The 27,929-nt window shown below is 45.9% G+C and overlaps 1 protein-coding gene across 2 annotated transcripts in view; it reads right to left on the reverse strand.

The window, feature by feature from the left end:
- The window catches only part of prickle2b (prickle homolog 2b), a 156,699-nt gene that overhangs the window by 10,486 nt on the left and 118,284 nt on the right, over positions 1-27,929 (reverse strand). The window contains exons 1-4 of one of the 2 annotated variants that reach the window (XM_079511142.1): positions 16,366-16,681; positions 7,861-8,044; positions 1,485-1,598; positions 310-447 (exon numbers count right to left, since the gene is read on the reverse strand). In XM_079511142.1, the coding sequence (XP_079367268.1) occupies positions 310-447; positions 1,485-1,598; positions 7,861-7,992 (384 nt within the window). In that variant the 5' untranslated portion in view covers positions 7,993-8,044; positions 16,366-16,681. Of the gene's footprint in view, positions 1-309; positions 448-1,484; positions 1,599-7,860; positions 8,045-16,365; positions 16,682-27,929 lie in introns of those variants that run through there. The other variant, XM_079511141.1, reaches the window with a different exon arrangement.

The following is a 27,929-nucleotide window of genomic DNA, read 5'->3' on the forward strand; positions in this document are numbered from 1 at the left end:
CTTTTGGGCTAGTGGACAAGAAACCCCTATAAAATAAATTGCCCAATACCGACAGCCGGTCAGCAAGTGAATATGAATATGAATGAATATATGTATATAGACAATATTTTAGGCCAATAAAAAAGACTATATACCAAATTTCCCACCCGTCCACGGACTATGAAGCCTGTCCCGGTGGGACCCCACTTCTCCATATACAAGATGTTTTAACTTCGAGCACCTCGCTATCACGGAGTTTTCACACTCTTTTGATATTCTCAGCAGCACTCGGCTTGCCTCTATTCCCTGACTTTGTTTTTTAGTCGTTACCTGTTCACAGATGGCTCCCGTCATGGTCACGGGGAAAGGGCGGACGTTGCCGCGGCCCAAGTTCTCCCGTTTCCGTTGGTTGCTGAAGAGCTTGAGCTCTCGCTTCTCCTCGTCGTCCAGGCTGTTGCAGTAGCGCACCTGGACACGTGCAACAATCACATGGTTTTATACATGAATCAAATAATTGATCAACAGAAATTTTATAAAGCTACATTTCAGTAACTGAATAGTACTCAATAATAATAGCATCATGTAAAATGTGCTAGTTAGTTAGTTAGTTAGTTAGTTAGTTAGTTAGTTAGTTAGTTTAATTTATTGTCCACGTGTGGAAATTTGTCTTCGGTCTCAACAGTAAAAAACAAACAGCAACAACACTTAACACAATTATTTTCTCATGGCAAAAAAGTGCAGGACAACAGTGGCAAATACATTGGAAAAACAAACAAATCTAGCGAGACGTGGTATCATTTAGTATTTACAGATCCACTGAAAAGGGGAATGGTTGTCTTTGTTCGATATAGAAAGGTACAGTAAATTCAAGATATCTGTTTGGGTTCAGATAACTTTCACATAATGTTCTACCCTTCAATACCTAATTGTAATGCACTTTTATGAAAATACCAGCGTAAAAGGTTTGCCTACATGGTATCTGTCAGGTGGAAACTGGAAACCTCATACGTCTAATACTGTAACAGATCTACTGTACAACATTAGCAAATTAACTGCTCGTGACGGAACGTTCCGCCAATTAGAATCCAACCGGCAAACTGCTTTTGGCGGAACGTTCCGTCGATTAAGCTTTCTTAGCTTTATTATTGATATTAAAACGGATCGCTGATTTATTTTTTATTTTTTTTGCTTGGCCTTTCCTTCTTCAGCGATCCTAGACCGGTTTCGTGCATGCGCACTGCCGTTCACTTCTTGTATACAGGCGTAGCTCAAATGGCCAATACATAATGGGCCTTGATATGAAAAGGGTTGAAAACCACTGCTGTAGTGTGATCAGGTAGGGCATTAGCAATGACAGGGTACTCGCCCTCCTACCCCGTACCAACTCATAAATTAAGCAGTCTGTGCACATGTAACTCTGCCCCATCCATTCCTCTCCCCTCTCATCTCGGAGGTGTACCCTGAGGGCAGGGAGGAGGGGGTCAGCGGGGTCTTTGGTGTCTCACCTCATTGTCGTGCGGGGGAAGCTGGTGGAGCAGCTGTTTGATGCGATGCTTCTCTCCCGGGCTGTTCACGTAGGGCACCTTGTCCTCGGGCAGCGAGCTGTAGTACTGGTGGACCTGCAGGGCCAGGGTTAGAGAGACAGACGGTCAGTTCACCACGTTCAAAAGAATCCAGAAGAATCCAGAATTGACTTTATTGTCACGTCACATGTTTAAGGGGTAAAACAGTGGGTGAAATTGTGTTTTTGTGTACGTGCAAGCTCCATTGTTTTTGTTATTTCCAGAAGAGAAAGTGGGGGAAGAAGAAGAAGGAGGGGGCAAGGGGGAAGATAAATCAATACAAAAATAAATCTACATATTTATGCATGGAAACGTGTATCTATTTGGTGCCTGAGGTAAGACATGAAGGTGCATGAGCACATGCTAAGGATGCTATGTATGTTACTTAAGAAAAACACAAAAACACCCGCAGTGTCCACATGAGGTAACGGACACTGCCTGGTATACTGTAATCCGCAGGTAGGTCCATTCAACTTGGCATCCATGGTTTTGGCCATGTCCTTACTGGCAAAGATTCTCAAAAATGCATGAAAAAAGTGGATAAAATGGCTCCCAACGTGTCATGACGTGATGCGTTGTGACCTTAAGTGGTTAAGAGACAGACACGGGGTATACGTAGTTAAGAGATAGACCCAGTAATACCCAATAAGTGGTTTAAGAGATAGAGAATACTGTTGTTTGGTTGTCCACGAATGCTAGGAATGTTACAGGAATGTCTAGGAATGTCTATGGGCTCACAACACGTCACATCACGACGTGATTCTCTGTGAGCTTGTAGATCGGCTAGTTTAGGTATTTTCGGACGTGTTTCAAAGTACAAAATAGGCCTCAAGGGATAGACATTCTGTATACTATTTGCTTGTCCACAAACGCTAGGAATGTCATTTATGTTGTTGTTTAGACAGATGCTAGGTTTCATGTTTACCTGGTATCCTAGTTACTTTGTAGCATTTCATTGTCTTTTTTTAGACCTCTATTTGCTTGACCATTTAACCAGTTTGTTGACTATGGGTTTCATGGCGTTTACTCCAATCTCCGAACAATTTTAATATAAGAGCAAGTCATGATATATATTGATATATATTGGCAACATGTTTTCAAACTCAAGCCAAAAAAGGTCTGAAGTGCTCGAGTGGAGCCACACGTGCAAAAAGACACACACACACACACACACACACACACACACACACACACACACACACACACACACACACACACACACACACACACACACACACACACACACACACACACACACACACACACACACACACACACACACACACACACACACACACACACACACACACACACACACACACACACACACACACACACACACACACACACAATCACTTTGATTTATGGTCAACCTGCGGAGACTTAATGGAATCTAGCCTCACACCCGCACATTGACGTAGGAATGTACTATTGACCCATCACACACACACACATGTGCGCGTGCGCGCGCACAATTTAAAATGTACGCACGCAAAGTCGAACACACATGTAAATGGGGCGTGCATGTGACAACAAGGAGGGATTCATGCTAATCTCACCGTTCCCAATTACTCTGGACATTCTTCACATTACAGGGGCCGACAACTATAATGTCCTCTCTCTCTGTTATTTATTGCAGCGCTTGTATTACACTGTACCAGAGGGCTGTACAGTATAATTGGGGGCCAGCGGTCATATAAGAGAGACTGCGGTTGGACAGTCATGGGATTTACACGCCGGGCACAAGACAAAGGTCGAGGGAAAGGGGAGAGCGAGAGAATGGGGAGAAAGGTGAATAATACAGGCCATAGAAATAAGAGTGACAACACAAAAGGCCACCTAAACGCAAAGAACGAGAGTAGACGGGGAGTTAAAAAGGTGAACAATTTCAAAAGATTCAACGAGACGCATCGTAGTAGGCAGGGAGTTACATGTGAACATTTTTCAAACAACATGTTCTTTGCAGTGGCTAAGGAGAGAAAGAGAGAGAGAGAGAAAAACCCAATCGATAGGTGCTGACTAGGGTTAGGGCCAAGCCAATCTTAATGGGCCATCTTTCAAATGAATGGATCTACAGACTGAAACTCATCACATCTGTCCTTGACGAAGCTGTTTCTAACATACAAAGTCATATTATATTAGACACACACACACACACACACACACACACACACACACACACACACACACACACACACACACACACACACACACACACACACACACACACACACACACACACACACACACACACACACACACACACACACACACACACACACACACACACACACACACACACACACACACACACACACACACACACACACTCAAATAATATACGGTGCACGCAATCCACTGCAACCATTGCTGCATTTTCCCAAATCCTGGCATTTCAAAGCGGAGCTACGCGCCTGGGGCTTTTCACCGTGCTTGGCGTAGAGGGCAATGAGCGGGCCGTCTACATTTTCATGAAAATTGCGTTATGTCAACATGTTTGTTGTTGGGAGTGAATTTATGGCCGGCCCAGGTTGCGGGGGCCTCTTGTTCTCGCTGTAACCCAATTCCTCATGCTCTGCTTTTGTTGGCTTCCCACTGGTGTTGGCGGGGGGTGACGGATCTGTGTCCAGCAGCATAGCTTGGGGTACTGGGGGGGTCCCTGGATACTAGCCGCCGAAAAACAACTCAATGGTCAAGAACCGATAAATCACGGAGCTCTGATATGCACATGAAGAAACAGTCTCTCTTTCACAAATGCACACGCACACACACACACACACTTGTAGCCATGTATACAACCACATACTGATGTGGTGTTAAAAGAGTTGCGCACACACACGCACGCACGCGCGCACACGCACCCACGCGTGCACACGCGCACGCACACGCACACACACACACACACACACACACACACACACACACACACACACACACACACACACACACACACACACACACACAAATATAAAGATAAATCAGGCAACATACTTCCAACAATAACAGGGGTGAAAGACACACTGCCCCGAGCAAAGTTCTAAAGGAACATACACACACCCTCACACACTCAAGCACGCACGCACGCACACACACACACACACGCACACACGCACACACGGTGGACACACAGCCTTGGCGAGGGAGCCAGGAGAAGCAGCTTGTGATAATAACTGTAATCGAAAGCAGACGAAACTGAAGACGGAGCAAAACTCTCCACTGTACAGAAAGGCGTGTTTTTAAAAGCTAAAGCAAATGGCAGGCCTTCACAGCAGAGCACAGCGCCGAGGGTGACTGACAGGGTGAAGGCTCCGTGTACAGCTGGTTTCTATTGCAGTCCATGGCCAGACAGACAGACAGACAGGTGCAGACAGACAGACAGGTCCAGACAGACAGACAGATCCAGACAGACAGACAGACCTGTAGAGATGACACAAGTGGTCCTGACACTCTCGACGAGCCACTTTGTTTATTGGTCACACTAGATGTAATATTATGAGGGGAAACGCCGGTAGTAACAGCAACACATGCGAGCAATTTGTGAATGCTGAGAGGAGACGACAAGGTGAGTGAGGTCAGGGTGGGCTCAGTGTCGCAGGTAAGGCTCTATTCTATTCTATTCTGTGAAGCTTATGTTCACTTATAGATCATGAATTGGTTGGTGTGACCACAGTAGACAAAGGCTTAGTTTAGTCAAGATTATGTTTTTTTTCCATGTAAAACTTTCAATTCTGCCAGTCTAGAACTTTTAATAACCAGTTACCACTGGAAATCAACACTAGACTGTGTTCAATCAGTTCTCCATCTCACCGACCTGATAAGGCCTGCTCTCTGAGTCTACATGGTTGTGTGTGCACTGCAAACACAATGTTCCATTTCTAATGAAATGAGTCAGGGTCAACAGTGGGACTCTTAACAGTAAACCACAGCTTCGTATTATCTGCCAGTAGAGAGAGATAGACTATCAGCGAATAGGGCCCACTCCTCGGTGACATTCTTGGCCTCTGCTTTCCGTATCCTGGCAACTTCCTGTGTTTTTTATTAGACGAATAGACGGCGATGGCGGGGGGAAACGGGACAGATGAGGAGAGAGAATACAGTGTTATTGGCAGAGGCTCGCTCAGGCTGCGGCCCAATAACTCCTCCACCGTACTCAATAAAGGCCATCTTTGGGAGATACGGGTGGAATGCGGCGCTGGATGCACAGGGGGAATTATTTTCATTGAGTCTGTGTTACAGGGATAAGCTTAATGAAACACAATCCGAGGTGAGGATTTATTAAATGGAAAACCTTCTTTTCATTAACAAGTAGTTTGGTTTGACGCGAATCAGAACGTGTGCACACACAGTGAGGGCACACATGAATACTCCTGGCTAGCTACAACAAGCAGCAATGTTTGAGTTATCCATCATAATCCGGTGGACAGATTTGATTGAATGCCGCGGTTCTGGTCTTAAATCTCCTGTTACAGAGGCATGATTTGATACCAGCAGAGACTGAAAAGCAGACTCCTCTACGCGGAGCACAGAGGCGTGCTCCCTGTGGGGTAACCTACACCTATAGCGTTCAGATCCTGGAGATTAGCTCATATTCACCGTTTCTCCTCGCTCTCTCGATCTCTCCGTGTCCTCGTTTCTCTCGGCTACAGGAGGGCGTTGAAAAGCCCCTCATCAGGCGTGCTTCCGCTCCACGCCGAGAGGTCAAACAACATGTTTCCACAGCTTGAATGACTTGCACTTGGTGTTGGAGAACTAGGAACGGCTCGAGCTACGGATGCGGCGCTATAAACCCGGCAGAGCAGACTTAGAGAGGTCCATTTTCAGCGAGGCTGTTCCAGTGGCCACATGCCCGCTACTAGACCAGAACCTGTTCCAGTGGCCACATGCCCGCTACTAGACCAGAACCTGTTCCAGTGGCCACATGCCCGCTACTAGACCAGAACCTGTTCCAGTGGCCACATGCCCGCTACTAGACCAGAACCTGTTCCAGTGGCCACATGCCCGCTACTAGACCAGAACCTGTTCCAGTGGCCACATGTCCGCTACTAGACCAGAACATGTTCCAGTGGCCACATGCCCGCTACTGGACCAGAACCTGTTCCAGTGGCCACATGCCCGCTACTAGACCAGAACCTGTTCCAGTGGCCACATGCCACTGGAACATGCTACTAGACGAGAACCTAATTGACTTGAGGGGTCAGACGGAATGACCCCGGAGGGGAGGGATGAGGAATAGCTGCGCTCAGCAGCGCTGCGAGGTGAAAGCAGGGGGCCGTACTACTATAACAGCATATTGACCAGCCTCATTGCTCAGGCAATAAGGCTTGCTCTCGGCACAGCCAAGAAAATGAAACTGCTATCCATAAAACGCTTTCATTGTCCTATAAAGCAGGAGGACCCTCCCCACCTGTGGTCCAACTGAGCCTTGTAAAGCCGGGGATTTCGTTGGATGCACATGGGGCCATATAATATGTTTGCGTATTACGCCGGCTTAGCCGAGTCGACATGAGGCCCGTCGAAGAAGACCACAGTAAACATTTTGCTAGTGGAACAAATGGGAGATTCATAAGGCCACTGGAGCCACATTATAATCCGTGTTAAATCCCCATGCGGGTTATTTCAGAATAACTGGAGAGCAGAGCATTAAAAGTGATATGACAAATAATGACATGACGATATTGGTTTGTCCTACTTCATTAAATATGGAGATGAATAATCCATGTTTGAGCGAGGTCTGTGTCAACATCTCATGCACAGTGAGGCACAAATGTACACTGGAAATATCTTAACTAATAACTAAGAGAGCTGACTGCAAGCAGAAGAAATGCATTGGTTGTGTGTTTCTCAACAATATAAAGTACTTTGACATCGTCCTTCATACTTCTTACGGTTAAACCAAAATTGCAGTTCTTTCCCCCTATTCAACAAAGACCACCTAAAAAGGGATTTAATTATATCCCCTTATATGTACAATCCTGAGCAGACCGTATGCTGTATGACCTGAGCGCTACATATGGGTGCATTGCACACAGCAGACAGCACATATGGTAGATGGGAGACATTTACACCTAGACATGATGGAGAGGCGGGCAGCCTAAATATAGCACCGCAGCAGAGCCACGGCTCCAATCTCACCAGACAATATTGGAAAACTGCAGGAGATTACATTTATTCAGAGCGTTACATATGGCCATCGAAAAAACAAATCTAGCACTCTTCTGGAGTGAGTGTGATGTGTGTGTGTGTGTGTGTGTGTGTGTGTGTGTGTGTGTGATATGCGTGTGCGTGTGTGTGAATGCATGCGTGCGCGGCGTGGTGTTACCTGCTCGGGTTTGAGCCCGGGCGGGACCCAGGCGTACTCCTCCAGGGCGCACCCCGAGTCGTCGTCCGAGGTGGAGTTCCTCTGGAAGTCGTACATCAGCTTGGTCACGGTCTTCTCCATCTCCACAGGCATGACCGTCACTGCATGCTCCTCGCGACGACACTTACAGTGAATGCAGATTTTCCTGCAACACCAAGCAAGCAAACAGGAACAGTTTTAGAGACGATGCGGTGAATAAAGATAAAGAACAGGACTCCGAGTGGCATTATGAGGGAAAGAGCCGTTGTTTATCTTTCTTTTGTTGAACACTTGTGGTGCATTCACACCGCGATGTGACACGATTCAATGTTAGAGGACACTTAGCTATGCGCACATGGACTAGTGGGTGCTGCTGGGCTAAAGAAGAGGCTTCCATTCAAAAAGGTAGCGCCCGCACGGCGCTCACCAAAGCAGGGAAAGGGTACTTCTTTATTACAAAATAACTGTCAACGTTTCAATCCGCTGAGGAGTCTGGGACAATATTCTAGGCGGTGATGGTTATGCTTTCATGCCCATATCATGGGGAGAAGAACAATAACACTGAGGTCTGTGGTACGGTCTGTACTTCTGCCAAAGAGCACAGGTCTCAAACCATAGTTATACTGTAGCTGCTACAAGGACAAGCTGAACTAAAACAAGATAGGCTGTACCAAAACAACAACTGTCAGGCCTAGTGGAGACATCTAGGGCTCCATTTCCGTCACCGCTAAACCCCTTATCCCTAAACTTCTTTGCCTTTTTTTTACTATTTTGAAAAACATTTTTGAATAGTTCAGCTAGCCTCTACATTGACACGTTGTGAGCTTGTAGACTGGCCATTTTAACTATTCAAAAATGTTTTGCAAAATAGTAAAAAAAAAAAAAAAAAGGCAAAGAAGTTTAGGGATAAGGGGTTTAGCGGTGACGAAAATGGAGCCCCTAGGCTCTTACAGGTTACAAAAATATCATAATGTATTATATAAGTACAATACTGTAAGTGGTGGTATATAGAGCGTCGCAGTCCCGCCTCCTACCCTGGACCAGGAAATGAAACCCAATGCATTATTCTCATAGACATTTCTTAAAGTATTTATTTAAAGACGGTTACGCCGCGGACAAAGCCAACTCGAGTCGTGACAACTCATGACAACACAAACAATATTTTGGACCAAACAAATAATTACAAAGAAGAAAAACAACAAAAAAAGTGTTGTAACCTGCCGTTTTTTTCTTCTTTCTAATTATTTGTTTGGTCCAAAATATTGTTTGTGTTGTCATGAGTTGTCACGACTCGAGTTGGCTTTGTCCGTGGCGTAACCGTCTTTAAATAAATACTTTAAGAAATGTCTATGAGAATAATGCATTGGGTTTCATTTCCTGGTCCAGGGTAGGAGGCGGGACTGCGACGCTCTATAAAGGTTAGATATAAGCAACCATAATCAATATAGTATCGTGAATAATTGTTATGCACCTTTCATTAATCTCCCCTGATCTAATGAGAAAAAATAACAATAAACAATAAACCTAGAGATGAGGCTAAAGATAACCAGCTAAGTACTGTTCAACTTCAAAACTAAAGATAACCAGTTAAGCAGCTGAGTAATGTTCAGAACCACCATGGGCTTCGTCTGCAGGGCCTCCATCCGTGCAGGACGTGTAACGTAAACTGCACATAGATCAAAGGTCGGAGTTCACGAGTCAAGGTTTCCTGCTGCGGCGCCTTTCACTGTGAAACCCAACGGGGTCCCACAGATACTATATATCCCCCACAATCCTCCGGGGCACCAAGAGCAACGATGTAATGACAAACAGGCTAGGGAAATAACCAGCACACTTCCACTGACAGTGATGGAAAGCAGTACTGTAAATACACAGAAATGTGTGTACGCACACACACACACACGAGCACACACACACACACACACACACACACACACACACACACACACACACACACACACACACACACACACACACACACACACACACACACACACACACACACACACACACACACACACACACACACACACACACACACACGCGCGCGCTGTCTGTCTGTCTGTCTGTCTGTACAAGGTTTTCTTCAAATGCTAGCAGACGCTTAGCCAGCATAGTGCTCTGTTCTCGTCTGTCAAGTTGAGCAGGGGACCCACCCAGCCATAAAATGGAAACTATCGGTGTTTCGGAGGGAAAAGACGGCTCGGCGTGTTTGAATTTGACACTTATCTACCCATCTGCTCTTTTATCTCACAAACATGTTAAGAAAGCAATAAACTGACACGTCATATTTACACTATAGGCCACCACACCGATTCTACAGTACTGCTGAAAACACGACGGTGATAAAACTATATAGCCCAGGTGTAATTGAGAATCTTGTAAAAGTAAAAAAGAAAAAAGAAAAAAAGAATAGAAGGCCTAGATATCATCTCTGTCAGGTGGAAACCTCATATGTCCAAAACCTTTCGGGATTAAAATTCAAAAGTAGCAAAAGTAGAACATCAACAAGCTCAAAACGCTGTGTTTTGAGCTTGCAGATCTGCTGCTTTTGTCACTTTTGTAGTATGACCAATTAGGGCGTTCATTTACGAGCAAAAAACACAAAAGGTCAGAATATGGAGATAAGAGGTTTCCTGCCCGACCGCAAATCAGTGCTTTTGTCTTCCTAATGAAGACAAACTGTGTCAGGTACATTGTACATTGAAGGTCTGCTACAAAAGATAAATACAGGCCTATAATATACACTACAGCTCTGGTTTGTATTCCAATAATGTCAAGGATATGAGACACTGTACGCATACAAATCCCGTCTGTGTCCTTGGCAGCTCCAAGCTCTAGTCTGGTGCACCGGGGGAAACTCTGGGTGGCCACTAGGTCACTTCCCCGCTAACCTCTCCTGCCCCTCAGGCGGGCCAAGGCGGGAGGCAATCCCATTACCCACCCAGACAGACTGCCCTGTCTGCCTGCTTAAGGACACTGCCTGACAGAATGAGAGACTGACAGATCTGAGATTCTGTTAGCGTATGAAGCACTTAAGGCACAGAGAGAGATTTGGTCAAATGTCACGATTGTCACCTTGATTCTCCTTGTCAAAGAGTTTTCTGAAAAATGAGTATTTCCTCCTCCAATTTCTTTCTCTTTTTTTTGGCCAAAAACGCGGCTGCCATCGCGTCATCACCTGCAGTCTCACGAAGACAACCCAATCAGAAGCTTACTAGTGCCCTTTAGATGCCTCTATAAAATAATAGTGTGCACAAGAGAACAGCATGTGGCGCCGTCTTTTATTTCTCTGAACCGATTATTTGAGAAAGGTTGCAATCATTCAAAGGAAGAACTTTTTCATACTCTTGTCTCGTTAACGTCGATCACGGGTGCATTCCATCAGTGCCTAGAACGTAACGCATCCGACCTCTCCCCCTTCACACATAGCCTTGCTACAGTCAGTACCAACTGAATCAGAATAAAACCAGCTATACCTGCACTAGATGTGACCAGACCTATGTTTATGCTATGGTGTCTCATGTCTGTTGTTGTCCTGTATTGTTTTGTATTGTTTGTATGTCTGAAACCACTACTGTTGCTGTAAACACAATTGCCCTTCTGGGACATTAATAAAGACCTTGAACCTTGAACCTCCATCATGCATGCTGACACCTGTTCCTCAATATGATGGAATAGTAGTAACTGTACTGTACGTTCATGTGTAAGTGTGAGAATGTGACGTAAACAAAGCAAGGAAATAACGGCGCCAAGGAGATGATGTCACAACAAGCAACCATAACCTCTGGCACACACTATGATGTGGCAGACAACTACTGTTTTCAAAAGTTTTCCGGAAAGTTACGTTTTCAGGGGCCAAAAACATGTTTTGCCTGTGCATGACAGGCTCAAACACAAAGAAAATAAACTACATGTGGACAGGGCCTGAATCTAAACTTGGTTAAGAATGTATATACACAGTCAAATATGCTCATTTATATGTTCACGAGACCTGTAAGTACATGTATATTTAACAACGGCTACTTGGCTTAGCTTTTAATGGATGTTGATGATGGAATTTACACGTGAAACATGTTTTTTTCCCCCCCTAATCCCCATGTAACTCAATGCAGTGATTACATAACAATACGCTGACACGCCGGGACTGGTGGTATGAGAAGTGATCCTTTAAATAAATAAACGCGCATTTTGGATGAATTCTCCATCATCACCTGAGGAGTCATCGGCCATAAGCCGCGCAGCCTATCATCTTCAGCTTTCCACACACTGCATCAGGCAAAGAGCCTCTGCGACTTCCTGCGTGCCCTTGTAGAAGGGCAATCACCATGGAGCCACAGGCTTCAGCAAACCGCCTGCATTAATATTAACGCCAAGCGATGTGACATGCCAAGATATCACTCCCATAAATATTGATGGGACCGGTTAGCGGTACAGCACAGCAGCTATACAGCGGACTGAAGTCATCAAGCAGCTGTCCTAGCTGACAGGGGAAGGGCGATCAGCGAAAACCCCATCCCAGTGGCGTGGCGCTGTAGCCTGGGGGCAAGCAGCGAGGCCAGCTCATTACAACGCAGCACCTTCTGCATCATCATTTATTTATGGGTGATTAGCTGGGGTGGCACTCGAGAGTCCACTCACAGCTTCAAGTACACAAGCTCAACAGAATGGATAAACTATTGCTTTCCCGTTTCCTTAGAGACTCTCCCCCTCACACACACACACACACGCACGCACGCACGCACGCACGCACGCACGCATCACTGGCACCAACTGTGCTGGAACGCAGATGATGGTTCGGCGTGCCAATATGGCAAACGGCACCGATAGGCATGAGGACGGAAAGGAGAAAAATAAAAAAATAAATAAACATGAAGCACGCGGGCGCACATCTCCCACTCTTTTGACACGCTGCCAGGTGGCTTGCAGTGGATTCTGCCTCAGAACGGTGGGGCATGCTTGGAGATAGGGGGTATATAAATAGCCCGGAGGAGCACGAGGAGGTGGACCTGAAGGAAAGCATTTCACACCGCATTCCTGCTCAACACCACAACCACTGGACTGTCCAAACACCGCTTCTCTGCTCTGTGCTACAGCCATGGAGGTTATAGGAGCTCCAGCTTGGCCCTCCTCAACAGCATCTCTGTCCATGTTCCTCTTCTTTCTCTCTGTCTCTATCTCTCTCTCTCTCTCTCCTGACTCAGACTGCTGTCAAATATAGATGTATTCAAGATGTACGCTGCACATCCGTGAGTGTTTCACCTCACAAGCATCTGATCTCCCCACATGAGAGTTGGTTAAAGATTTGCCTACAGGGGCCTGGCGTTCGTTCTATTCCCCCTCTCTCCATCCCTCGTGATTTACAGCACACTTCATGCACATGCCGAGAAAATCCAACCCACCCACACCACCACTTCATGCACATGTCGAAGGAACCCCCCCCCCCCCACCCAGTGAAATATAAACCTGTGTTTTTCCATGTCATCTACACGATTTCAATTAGGAGAGATCGGAGGCTCGTTGGTAGTCCAAGTCAAGTACATCACACGCGCCTCATAAATGACTCACAAGTAAAGTGAGGGGAGAGAGAGAGAGAGAGAGAACGAGAGGGAAGTGGACTGTTTCCTCTCTAAACATGATTGGCCTTTCCTCCCCGGGGAGATATAAATTCAGCTGTATCGCTGTTCACGAGGAGCATGGAGGTTTGTTTCAAACTAGGGCGATATGTGGTCGGACAGTAATCTCTGCGGCCGCGATTTCAGCCAGACAATCATTCACCACGCCGGGTTAATTATCGTCGCACTGTTGCTCTGCGGATTAGCCCAGTAACCCAGGCGATGGCTGTTTTTAATAGATAACTAGAGTGTGATAGGGACCCTAACAGCCACACCACACGGACCGATGCTGGCTATTGGTTCAGTGGCTTTTAGGTCAACAACCCAGGAAACATCCATCACTAATGTGCACCTGACACATTTGATGTAAGTTTGCACAGTTTGACACCTTAAAAAGAACTACGCATTTCATGTGAGTTTGCACAGTTTGACACTTCCAAAAAAACATCTGTCCAAATCTTCCAGGTTAGCAAATCAACATCAGCGGAAAAGATGGTTAACCTAAATTCATGCAGGAATCACTGGAAAAACGGTAGTGCAGGAACTCTGAACAAGTTGAGCTTTCACAGACCTAGCTGCACACGAATGATGTTGGCAAAGAAAGTTAAATATGTGCCCCAAGACTCCGTTCAAGCTCGCTCTAACAAAAACAAAACTAAAAAAGACTTTTATTTCAAACCCTATATGCAAAAAACAGCCGCGCAGCAGAAGCGCAGCCTTGGTGGGTTTGGGAACGGAATCCACCAGAAAAGCCCCGTTCCGTTTGGTTCCGTGGCCCATTCCTAAGTGACTCCCAGAACCGCACTGCAACTTTTCCATGGCATCACTCCGGACAGTGGGATTAAAATCCCATCATTAAATGGCAGCTCTGCAAGAAAAGAGGAGGCGGGATGGAGAGCGAGGAGAGGAGAGGTCGTCTGAACAGCTGGGAGGGAGCAGGCAGCAGCCAAGTCTCCTCTCCTTTTTTTCTCTCCCTCTCTCACCCTTGCTTTTGTTTTCTCTGGAAGGACGGGGAAAAAAGAGGAGGACACTTTCCCTTTTAACAGCCTTTTGTTCTGCGAGAACAAGACATTTCCGCTCACTGTTTCGAAAGACTTGTTGAGGCCGATGTCTGTGTAACGCTATACAACACGCACATAGACCAGACTTCCAAGTGTTGATCTGTCCGCGTTTACAGACAGATATGCAAAGGCCTCTAGGCTGTATTGTGAAATTCAAGCAGGCATGGTTGGATTTAATCAGTCTGTGGGGTGTTTTTTGGACAAGAATCAAACTTGCCAAAGATGCTTGCTTGCCATTAGCAGCTAATTAGTGTGGCTCCATCTTCCCTTCCCACTGATACAGATTACTGTGTCCAACTGCCGGAATAAATTATAATCTAGTAGTGGCTAATGAATGCGGCAGAACTAATAAGTACATGTGTGTGTGTGTGTGTGTGTGTGTGTGTGTGTGTGTGTGTGTGTGGCTGCGTGCACACGCACACAAACTCATATACCTACCCAAACATGCACGTTTCTCCTTTTACAGGCAGACAAGCGCATGCAACATAATCTATGGTACATACAGTACAAACAACCTCAGGGGTGCAATTCTACTCAAGCAAGAATTTGTTAAATAGCATGAGTTGGGGGGGAAATAAGTCCAGTGTCTTCTTTCTCGCTGCTGCAGTCAAATATAGAAAATGTTCCCTTTCTCTGCATGTCTTTGAAATCAAACTACAGGTCATGTGTGGGATCTGGGTGGATATGGAAGAGAGGGGTATAGAAAAACTGAGAGAGAGAGATATTTGTGTAACATCAAACTGCTTTCCAGCAATGATCTCTCCACGTCTGAGAAAGGAGGACATTATTTATTCATTAAAGTGACTTGCTTCATCAAGTGACACTATCCTTAGGAAGTGGAGTGAAGGGATAAAGGCTTTCCCAGATGGAAAATCTGAAAGCCAGTAAAGACTATTAGCCTAAGCCTACCTGCTGTAGGCTGCTGTACCATTTGGTGAATAATTATGAACAGTATAAAGTCCTGGCTGTCATTGTTTGCTATTTGGGCTACTTTGCAATTTTTTTTTAGAGCTGGCATTGCCGTTGCTCACTGACTCACTGACTCATGCAGTCAGCTGCTGAAGCCACAGACATTATTCATCATCCCGCCGGGTTGGCCCGGCCGTTCTTATGCTAATCCTTGTGACCCGCAGGCCCACTAACTCAATCAATCCATAACATGACCACAGGAGCTGCACGGCAACAAAGACCCGGCTTTAATACTAGCCTATACTCCGGGACGGTACGCAAAAGCGCTGGTCAGTTTGCCTTGACCAATGCGCCACACTGCAATAGATGGGGTGGAGTGGAGAGAGCGAGAGAGAGATAGATGTGTGTGTGTGTGTGTGTGGGGGGGGGGGGGGGGTAAACAGAGTGGGGTGATTCGGGTGCGAGCGTTTAACTGCTGTGCCCACCTCTTATTTTTAAAGGGAAAAGGTAGGATATAAGTTTGTAATGGGTGGAGGTCTAGGCTTACCAACACACACACACACACACACACACTCGCAGCTCTCCTCAAATGAGAAAAATAGTATGCAAGTGTGAAACTGCCTTAAATTACCGTGGTTTGTCAGTCTTCACTCACAATTACGCATAAACAATACGGAATAAAAATGCGCAATTAATTGCATGTGTAGCAGCAGTGTATCTCTTCGTTGTGCCTAGTTTAAAAAAGCCTGGAAGAGTAGCGCAATGGTTGTGTGCGGGGGTCGGGTCTCGGGACAAACCAGGCGCTGGTCAGCTCCTCCACCAACAGTCACGCAACACTAATAAAATAACGGAGCGAGTGTGTGTGTGTGACAACTAGTGAATTTAAGGCCAATTCTTCTTACCTTCTTTTACAAACTATAAGCGAGGCAGCCCTTCATCATCAGGTCCCCATCGTCGGTATAGTTTGAAACCGTCGTCTTGCTCATTGCAGGATTTTGTTTGGTCTCACACCATTCCAGTGCCACAGGCAGCAGTTATAAATCCCCGACCGACTGTCTGTCTGTCTGTCTGTGTCTCTGGTATGTATGCCCTGCTTCTAGTGCTACCACGACGCAAAGCTGTCTGTCCCCCCACCACCACGCACGCACGCACGGTCCCCTCCGCAAAACGCCCCGTTTGTTAGCCCCCACTCTCTCCGCAAACACATTCACCAAGCAAGCGCCAGGATTCTTCTCCTTCTTCTTGGAAGTGAGGAGGTGAGTCGTGAGTGTGAGTGAGTGAGATCGTGGTGGTCTTAAAAAGAAAAGCCCAAATACGTGTTACGCACAAACAAATCCCCCCTGCCTGGCTGCAAAGAAGTCCTCAGCTACTAGTAGTAGGGGTCCCAAAAACAAAACGGAGCGGTCAAATCCAGTTTATAATAATGCAATCCAAACGAAAGAAACGTGATAAATCTCCCTTCTTCTTCTTCTTCTTGGATGTATACAGTAAGTTGAGGCCAGATCCATTTGTGTAGATATAGAAAGTACAGATATGAGTTTAGTTGCTTGTTTTCCCAGTGCGCACGGAGCGCAGCGCAGTGACTGACTGACTGGCTGGCTGCACGGAACGGAGCGGACTGAAGAGAAGAGAAGAGAAGAGCGGAGGAACGGTTTCTGCTCTGCTCTCCCTCCCCCTCTCCCCTCCTCTCCTTTCCCCGCATGCTAATAACCAGTGTGATGTCACCAAGTCACCGGCCTAACATTGCTATAATTAGCGTTGTGAATGACTGGTATTTTTTTTCCCTTCTTTTCTTTTTTTTCTCGCGTCATTTGCATTGTAAAGTAAGTAAACCACTGACTTGACTTCCCCCCTGCTGAACCAGTGAGTTTGCTTCATGCCCCGGAGCAATATTATCTGCCGAATGGCTAAAAAAATAAGAGGGAGAGAGAGAGAGAGAGAGAGAGAGAGAGAGAGCCCCACCAGGACGCTGCGTCTTTAAAGGAAAAGGAGCCATGAATGAGTGGCTGTAAACAAAACGGCGGTGTTTAACATAACACATGGACATTAGCAGGAGAAAGGAGAGCAGGCTTACAAAGCAAAACCAGTTAAAAGTTGCTAAAGATTATGTTGTAGCGCATTGAAGAGGTCACTCAAAGTATCAAAGAGCATTAGAGCTAAATTGCATTTAACAAAATAGAAAGTGTAAAGTATTAGTGGTCTATATGCACTGACTGAGTGCCAGTGTGATGGAAGAAGTAGCCTACTCACATATTCTTTATCAATAGGCCTACCACAATGTAAAACATACTCTTGTTACAAGTGCAAGTGTGATATCCTTACACCTGGGAAAAACTGAATCCATTCTCTTCAGATCAAATAGTAATCTCAGCAAGGCAGATGGCTTCTTGGTTAGAGTGGGTGACACTGACAATATTATCACACGAAAAGATGAAATTACCTACCTAGGTTCCATCCTGGAGGCTAATCTTTCCGGTGATAAAATGGCCACCAACGTAATCAAAAAAGTCAACATATATCCTTTACAGGATCTCATCACTGGTCAACAAAAACACCTTGAAGACCCTAACAGGAGCCCTCGTACAAGGTTTCTTCGACTATACATGCACCTCCTGGTACCACAGCACCTCAAAGGCCCTTAAAACAAGGCTCCAGACCTCCCAAAACAAACTGGTCAGGCTCCTACTTGGCCTCACCCCCCGAACCCACCTCACCCCTGCCCACTTTGACAGGCTGGAATGGCTTAGGGTCGACGACAGAGTACAGCATCTTGCAATGGGTCTGGTCCACAAGATTCGATACACCACCAAGATACCCATGTACCTGTCTAAATACTTCCTTAATGTTAACGAAGTCCACACCCACAACACCAGAGGAAGTGCAACAAACCATGTACAACCCACCAAAAGTTGGTGCCCAAAATGCGGAAGAGCAAACGCGCTCAACGTTAAAGCCCAGCTGCACGGGGTTTCCTCGTCATAACTCCACGGGTCCGCCTGCAGTCCCTCCTCTTACCACTAGGGCCGAGCGCCTCAACATTGGAGAGCCTCACTGGGGCCTTGAGTAAATCTCATGATAATCTACACCTTCAATCACTTTATATCATTCCCAGGTGCGTTACATTGATCCCGCAGCCCTGTAGCTGAACTGGGGAAGGGGATCACTTGATTGCCTTACAAACCCTGGCTGTGCGGGAATCTAAGCACCGCCTGCGCCCCGCGCTCATGTGACTGTGAGGCTCCGGACGGCCTTGTAAAGACATCAAGCGCCTCCTATTCCCCCGTCACAGAGACTGGCCGAGTAGCCACCTTTGTGAATTAGGAATAGTTTTATGAGGTTATTATTGCCATGTTTGTAACCGTTTTAGAAAAGCAATGGAGGACGCGAGGTACCAGCTTACCGTGTATTTTATAATGGCTGAGAGGGTTGGGAGACACTCCGCTGCGCGTCGTGTCTCACTGGTTAGTGCATGGTTACTACACCATGCACTGTATTCATGTAGCGCTTTTTCTAGTCGTCTGACGCTCAAATGTGCTTTACCATGTACTTCATATTCAGCCATTCACACATGCACACGCACGCACGCGCACACGCACACGCACACACACACACACACACACACACACACACACACACACACACAATGGAACTCCATTACATTACATTATTCACATGCATGCCAACAGCGGAAGGAACCATGCATGCATGCAAGGCACTGGCAACCTCCCCATCATAAATGAACGGTGTCTTGCACAAGGAAACTTCAACACGCAGCCAGGTCAGGAGGATAGGCCTGGAACCAGGAACCTTCAACACGCAGCCAGGTCAGGAGGATAGGCCTGGAACCAGGAACCTTCCAGCTGCCAGGTCAGGAGGATAGGCCTGGAACCAGGAACCTTCCAGCTGCCAGACAACCTTTTTGTACCTCCTGAACCACTGCCGCTCAATCACACAAAAGATATAAAATAATGTTTCCACTGCTGTGCATTCCATTTTAATTTCAAACAGGCAACATGTGTTCTGTGCGAATTATTATGAGTGCGTCCATAAACTTTATAAAGTTTATGGACCCTCATAATCATTTATGACAGAGAACATCTAATCGCATACTGGTGCGTTATTAGGCTACATTAAAATGCCACCCATGCCGCGGTGAGCTTTTTTCCAAATTAACAGTCAATGCAATATTGTCGATATGCATGCATGCACAGTCAGGAAACCCCGACTAGGCGCAAACACCCCAAATTGTTCTCTGACAGATTACCACCATCATGGTCTATTTTGGTCCGCACGTAATCTCCCGCACACTCTGCATGCCTGTACTGCCCTGTAACGCTATCTGTGCCTGTTCTCACAATATGAGAGCGTTTAACAATATCCTGCTGCTGTTGATTATTTGCTTATTTGTCTTTTGCAGAAATGTGTCAAGAGAAGGGTGGGAAAAGTCTAAATGCCCCCCCAAATAAGAGTTTGCTGGCAAGCAACGCTGAATAGATTTATGGATGATTTAAAAAAGGCAAGTTGGAGGATGGATGGAATGGAAGTGGGTTAGGGACTAATTAAATCAAGATTTGTGCTAGTTTCTTTTTTTCCGTCTTCTTCTTAAAATCCCCCTCTGGTGCATGCATGGAAAAAAAATACAGGAGAAAAGGAGGAAGTAAAGAAAAATAAGGGGGAAAAGCAGTCTTTGAAAAACCAGCCGGGGGACAAACTACACAAGGAAGATTCTAAGACTGCTGAAAATAGCCGGCGCACAGTAAAATCCATTTGTAAACCTGATATCCATTTGTAACCCTGAGAGTGAGCCATTTGGTTACACCATGTGTATACACTCGCAGAGTTAAACCAACTCTTACAGTGTGGCTCCGAGAATGACCGCTTTTTTGAGGACACCAGCGCGGTATCTTCTGAGTGACTTCCCTAGAGTTAGCCTGAAGGTTTCGCTTCGCTTTATGGTGAAAGCCGTCTCTCCCTGGCCTGGATTCCCCCCTCACACGTGGCGGGACGACTCTTGCTGCTTCTTAAGTCTCACACAGAGGAACATAAGAATCCTGGCCCCCTTACAAACACAAGAGTATCAATTACACTCTGGCCTGTACTTATAGGGCCTCTCCGCAGGTTTTTATGAGGATCCCTTAAGTGACAGCGTCCTACAACCACACAGAACGGGTCAACTGGTTTGGGATCCTGCCGTTCTCTCCAATAAGCGGTGCCCTTTTCCCCCAATAAACTGATCTCAGGGCTGTGGTGAGTGAGTCGTTGAAAATGTCATGCAGAGGCCTGAATAATAAAGCACCGAGGCCAGCTTTGGGGGACATGCCACAGATAGCATTGACTTGGGCTCTTGGCATGCAACAGAGAGCCTCTGCTTGGTAATTTTAGACGGCGAGCCAAACAGGTTTACTCCCTTCTGAAGCATGCATAAGCATATCAGTGCTTTTGTGGCCATATCAAAGCACAGGATGAGCGATATTGTGTATACTAGCTGCCCCCGAGGCCAGGAACCAATCTTAAAAATGTTTAATGTAGCAAAAGTTGCAGGGTCTCACAAGGATCTTATCATGCCAGCACATTATTATTCAAGTCATACCAGGGAAGGAACTGTTTTATACTCCCCCCCCTCCCCATAGGATATGAAATAAAACAAAAACACTCCTGCTAAAACAAATCCCATAATCAAGATATCAAACTTGTCCACAGCGTCCCAAAATGACCGTCCCTACGCCTTTTTCTTTCTAATCAGCTTTTTTTGAGAACCCAAACCTTGTTCTTCTCTCCTTTCATGTGGCAAATGCTGATAGCTATCATTCTAGAGTCAACACCAAGGCAGCTGGGACTTCTAACCCAACAGCTGATAGCCAAGACATGGTGGGAGGGGAGAGAGAGAAAGAGAGAGAGAGAGAGAGAGAGAGAGAGAGAGAGAGAGAGAGAGAGAGAGAGAACACATTTTCTGGTGTAGCCCTGCCTCTGTGGAATTAGATAACCAGCCACATTTTATGTTGGAGTGAGAACGTGACAGGGGCAATGTTTGAAGATCAACTGAGCTCAACTTGACGAGTCCTGTTGGAAGGCAAGTATATGTTCAAGTATTCGACTTGAGCAAGGAACCGCTTGGGCTCGTCGGTGACATTCCGAAACGCCTTTGCCATTACGATCCCAGTACTACCGGCCTCTATACCGGGCTGTACAACGTCAGTGGCCCAGCTAACCTCTCCATAAAGCAGATTTAGTGTGACCCAACACTGGGGGTGGGGGGGCTTGGTTTCTTAACTCAAGAGCCCCTCTGTCACAGCCGTCCCGGCAGATAAGTGGCCATTATTCACTTCGTGTTGAACATTAACTGGATTAATTCTACTCGGGCTGAAGGGTGAAATTGTATTTGTCCGAAGGGAGGAAGCCGGGGAAATGAGCAGAGTAGCCAGCTTGGCTGAAATTCTAATTAGCTCGGGGGGGTTCGTTAGCACACAAACTCTGTTTCCCCCCTCTCCGTGACTTCCCCCCCACCTCTGTCCTTCTACGTGGCCTTGCAGAGTACACACACGCACGCACGCACACAAGCGAGTGCAGGCCTGGGTATGCCATTAGGCTAGGAGGGGGGAGAGAGAGAGAGGCAGAGGAAAATAAAGAGGAAGCTGCTTGGACATTGTAGGGGCTGGCCGAGGGCACACGGGGTGACCTTGTGGAGTGACTCCTCAAGGGGGACCGGCGCTATTTCTGCTCCTCCTGGCCCACTTCCACCAGCACAGAGGGGAGAGAAAGAAACACACTCCCGGGCCTTTCCCCTCCATCCGTCTGTCCATCAGGCCATCCATCTCCTCTGGTAAGACAGCCATAACAGTGGCCTCCTCCAAGGCTCTGCTTCCAGGTTCTGCCGCACACGTATACACCCTTCAACGGCTGCCACGAGTCTCACGCAGCGTTTCCCCAGGCCAGGCGTGTGGAATTCTGATCCATAAAACACAACTAGGTCACGTTGCGTGTTCTTTGAAGAGCAGCAGGGAGGGAACAGGTCATAGGGTGTGAGGACTGTGTAGAGGGGGCACGGGGACATGAGGAATGGTCGAGCGAGAGACAATGAAAAATTACTTTGGCATTTATTATTATTCCCCATGTTCACGTCGACTCTAACACGTGGTTCTCAAAGCGGGAAGTTCACAACGCGTGTTGTGAGCTTGTGGATCTGCTGTTTACAAAGAAATCTAGTAAAATATATGCTTTGAAACATTTTCACAACACAACTCTTCTATGGGGGTCCCTGGCACAAACTATTTCCTGATGGGGGTCCGCAGCCAAATACACACGAACGTGGGGGTCCAAGTCCAACATTCCATGCAAGGAATGTAGAGACCTTTGTAAAGAACAGATAAATGCAACTCTCCCATTTTGCGCGAGAAAAGAAACCTCTCATAACCATAATATAGAATCTCATTTCCCTTCCCCATGACAACAGAAATATCTGAATGAACCGCCTACTGGCACGGTAGAACATGCACGTTAGCTCGACTCTCTGGGTGATGTCTAAAAATGGAGCCCATAAGGGTATAATATGGGGGTGTGAAAAGTGCTCCCATTTTTACAACGCCAGAGTGGAACTGACGTCTCGTAACATCCTCCCACATCTCGCACCCCACAGCCACGTATCTGACTCAGCGCTCAGCCTCCCTCCACCGATGTTCATCTACCTCACCTAGTGATTATGAGGCCCAGATGAGAGCCGTGGGAGTTACCAACACTTCAGTCTCTCTCTCTCTCTCTCTCTCTCTGGCAGCGGTGTAAAGTAACTAAGTGCATGTACTCAAGTACGTGCAGCAGTGGTTCAGAGGTAGAGTGGCCGCTTGGGAAGCGGAAGGTTCCCAGCTCGATCCCCCAGACAGGGGGAGCAAGACAGCAAGAGCAAAACATTGGCCATTTGAAAATAGCAAAAACGACGGATTGTGATCTTGTGGATCTGCTATTTTCTACAGACGTTATACATTTTGAACTTGTGAAATTGTTTACTCAAGTACATTTTGAATACTGAGTATTTTTATTTATTTTTTCAATTGACTTAATACATACAACCCAAAACAAAACAAAACAAAACAAGGCAATATACGTACAATACACACAAGGGGAGATATCTGCCTCTCTTTTCTATTGATGATCATAATACATATAAGTACCTCAAACAGGTGCATCTGTTTCTACAGGTTAAACAGGTTTAACTGAATTTATACAAAATCAGGTCTTATGGTAGAGACATGAGTAATCCATCCAAACCAGTTATCTGTGAAGACTTCGAATACTGAGTATTTCTACATTGCAGTGTTGATACTTCACTGCTCTCTGGCCACCATGCAGCTGCAGGCTCTGCTCTCTGGCCACCATGCAGCTGCAGGCTCTGCTCTCTGGCCACCATGCAGCTGCAGGCTCTGCTCTCTGGCCACCATGCAGCTGCAGGCTCTGCTCTCTGGCCACCATGCAGCTGCAGGCTCTGCTTTCATTCACTTCACTGCTCTCTGGCCACCGTGCAGCTGCAGGCTCTGCTTTCATTCACTGCTCTCTGGCCACCATGCAGCTGCAGGCTCTGCTCTCTGGCCACCATGCAGCTGCAGGCTGCACTGCTCTCTGCACTGCACTGCACTGCAGGCTGCACTGCTCTCTGGCCACCATGCAGCTGCAGGCTGCACTGCTCTCTGGCCACCATGCAGCTGCAGGCTCTGCTCTCTGGCCACCATGCAGCTGCAGGCGCTGCTTTCATTCACCTTTTCTGTGCCAGAACGAGAGAATCTCGTGAATAGCTATTGTATCCAACGGTGCCAATCACGAGATTACGAGATTTGATTAATAAGCATTAATCCAGCATATACAGTATATTCTTTTGTACTCCTGCATCCCGATCCGACGGACACGGACACAGCCTAGAATGAGGATGTGGCTCAAATATGGAGGGCTATCACTTCCGGGTCGGGCGGAAGTGCTCTCTTCTCTTCTTCCCGCCTGATCATTATATGGCACCATTTCTGTCTATTCGCGTGTCTCAGAGAAGGGCTGTGGACAGTTCAGGTCAGAAACCTGCTTATATACCAGTGACGTCATCGGCAGGCAAGTTTGGTCATTTCAAACAAGAAGAAGTTTTGTTTTATTAATGCAAGATCAATGGCTGGCACGCTAACTTCCCAGGAAGAGAAAGGCTGAACTTGCTGAAGTTTCCATTAGCTTTGGAAACCCTGCCATCGATGATGTCATTTCTGAACTGTCCCCAGCCTGTCCCCAATAAGACACAGAGCGAGTAGACAGAACCGTCCCCAGCCATGCACCAATGAGACACAGAGCGAGTAGACAGAAGTTGAGGCGATCTTCTTATAATGAGGACCAATCATAAGAAAATAAGGTTGAAAACCTCGGTGAAGTCAAGTGTTCCTCTTCCCACAGCGCTGGCTCGTCTTTCATTAAACCACAAAGGCTTGGCTAAAGTCTATTTCTAGCCCTTGGTAACAAATCACCATGCTGCCCTCGTCCGAGCGGCTGCTCCTCGCCATGCGGAGTGACCAGATGTTCCATTAATAATGGATATTAGCATCCTCATTAAGTGGGACCATGGTCGCAATGCAGTGGCAGCAACCACGGTGTTGAAACATGCGGTCTTAACCCCCCCCCCCCCCCCCCCCCAGTCTGGTTGTTTTGTGTGAGGGAGGGGCCACGTGAAGCTAAGCCAAGACAATAGCAGTTTTCCTCGGCACATTGAAAGTACATTAGCAGAAGTCAAACATTATCTATGAGGACGTAAGGTGATAAAATGTGAGCAGCGCATTGTTGAATGTGAAATTGAGTGTTAAATCAAAGAAAAATTCTTAAGAGAGGATGGAAAGGATAAAAAATCAAAAGGTCACGAGTCTGATAAATGTTGAGCTTGACCCGTATCTGTTTCTATTAGGTCTTTACCCACCTGGCCATAAGATTCAGAGTAGCGAACAAAGACTTTTAGATTTATGCTTACTACAAGCCAAAAGAGCTTTAAAGCTAAAAAGCTTTATCGTGGAAAAAGATAGGCAAACCCAGTATTGCTCAGTGGTTTAGGGAGCTATCAATGTGCCTTCCTCTGGAAAGAATCACTTATACTCATACTTATAATAAACAAAAGATGTTTGATAAAATATGGGGACGGTTTATCCAATATATTACGGTTAATATTTATCTTATTTAATGATGGAAACTGAAAATGTCTAATTGTATTCTCTGCAGCTGTTTGGTCTTGTGGCCATAAGGACTCTGTTGTTGTTACCATTCTAAGTGCCCTTATTATATTGTATTTGTATGTACTGTATGCTTTTTTTAAGTAATTGTATTGTCTGATGTATTATGTATTGTTCTGTTGTATTGTTTGTACAAAAAATAAAAATGCAATAAATATATATTTTTTAAAAAGAGTCAAATATTTGTCACACACAGTACTGTATGCAATAATAATAATAATAATAATAAAACCCAATATATCAGCACCAGGGAATGAACAATAAAGCCGTTTTGCAGTCGAATATCTGTTCAGTACCATAGAGTACGACAAAGTTAGAAGTCAGTATACTATAACTTCAGACATGAGATGAGACGCAAAATAAAGGCAGCTGAAGATCTTACAGCATTAAACCTATAGATGCCAAGGCGGAGGAGGTTTTGTTCTACACTTTCTCCCAGAGTGTTCTCCTATAATGGTTTTAAGCCAAAACTTTCACTTAAATAAACCCTCAACACTCAACTCTGCCATGTTTAAATATTTAGAGAGAGAGAGAGAGAGAGAGAGAGAGAGAGAGAGAGAGAGAACGGGTCTGCCAAACAGCGCCTAGCTGGCCCGAGGGCCTTCCATCCATTCTGGAATGGCATACAGAATCAGGGTCGAGAACACAGCGCTCCGCTTATGTCAACCTCCATGTCAACCTCCAGCCCTCGGATTTAGCTTTGCAATTTGTTATCAACACAATTGAATCCAGTGGCAGAACATTCTTCTTTCAGCAGCACGTTGAAGTTTGTCGTTAGATGGTTTTTTTCTCCCCTCACATGACCTACAGCTGTGGCTAAATGTATGGGGGGGGTGCGTGTGTGTGTGTGTGTGTGTGTGTGTGTGTGTGAGTGGCGTTCAACCAAAAATACGAATGAGACCCAAATATTTAGACACCTGTTCTAATATTCCTTCTTCTACAGGCTGTCGCTTTAATTTGAGACATTTCCCCCATAACCTGAAAGCTTTGGGATATTATTAGAGAACTATGATCGTTAATGTTCTCTGTCAGGTGGAAACCTCACATGTCCAAAACTGTGATCTTTCAGGATTCAAAATAAAAAATGAGAAAAAGTAGCAGATCTGTAAGCTGGAACGGCCGTTCAAGCCTGTGGATCTGCGACTTGTGATGCTTTTGTGTGACGCCGAGTATGATCAAGCAGGGCATTCATTTACGAATAAACACAAAAAGTTAAAATCTGGAAATATGTAAGAGGTTTCTGCCCGACAACAACAATACAGTATATTTCCTATAGGCGCACGCACGCACGCACGCACGCACGCACGCACGCACGCACGCACGCACGCACGCACGCACGCACGCGCACACGTGTACGCACGCACACACACATAAACACACTTTGAGTCTGTAAAATGAATCTGCACAGGGGATATGGGAGGGTGTGGACCTGAGGGGCCAAGATGAACTACTGCAGTTTCCTGTTACACATATCATTGGTGTCGGGTGGAAACCTTGCAAGTCCATACCTGTTGATTTTGTTTTAATTATTATTTTAAATAGAGAATTATTGAGAATAGAAGATCTACAAGATATACAAGCTCACAACACGTTGCATCGCAACATGCTTATATGAGCTTTTGAATCGGCTATTTCCACTAGTGTGTGACACTCTTGTATGATGAAGTACGACATTGAGTAATGGAAAAAAAAACATGAGGATACAAGGTTTCTGCCTGACATGATGTGATAGAGTGTGAGAGAAAGGAGAGGGCAAAGCAGGGTGAGAGAGAGAGAGAGAGAGAGAGAGAGAGAGAGAGAGAGAGAGAGAGAGAGAGAGAGAGAGAGAGAGAGACATTCACAGATGTTTTGAAGGAGAAACATAACCCAATTGGCTTATAATGTTCTGCAGTCCATTAAGGGGGGGGGGAATGACATTTCACATTGAATTCCACAACTTGATTTCATTTAACCACTTAATTCAATTAGATTTTACTACAGTACCGAGTTACAACAAGCTGCACAGTGAATACCCGAGTGGTGAAATTGACCCATACAGTTTAATGTTCGTTTTGCAGCGCTGCTATTTTCATCTTTTAAAAGGCCTGAAAATGAATGACAGGTACACCTAGTATATACCATGCAGGTTGAAATAAAGTGGTTAAAAGAACATCTGATCTCAGTTTCATTTTCATGGGCAGACACCAAAGACCGAAAAGTTGCATAATGCAATGCTTTAGCTATTGAAAAAT

This window comes from Electrona antarctica (assembly GCF_951216825.1).
Source record: "Electrona antarctica genome assembly, chromosome: 9".
NCBI lineage: Eukaryota > Metazoa > Chordata > Actinopteri > Myctophiformes > Myctophidae > Electrona > Electrona antarctica.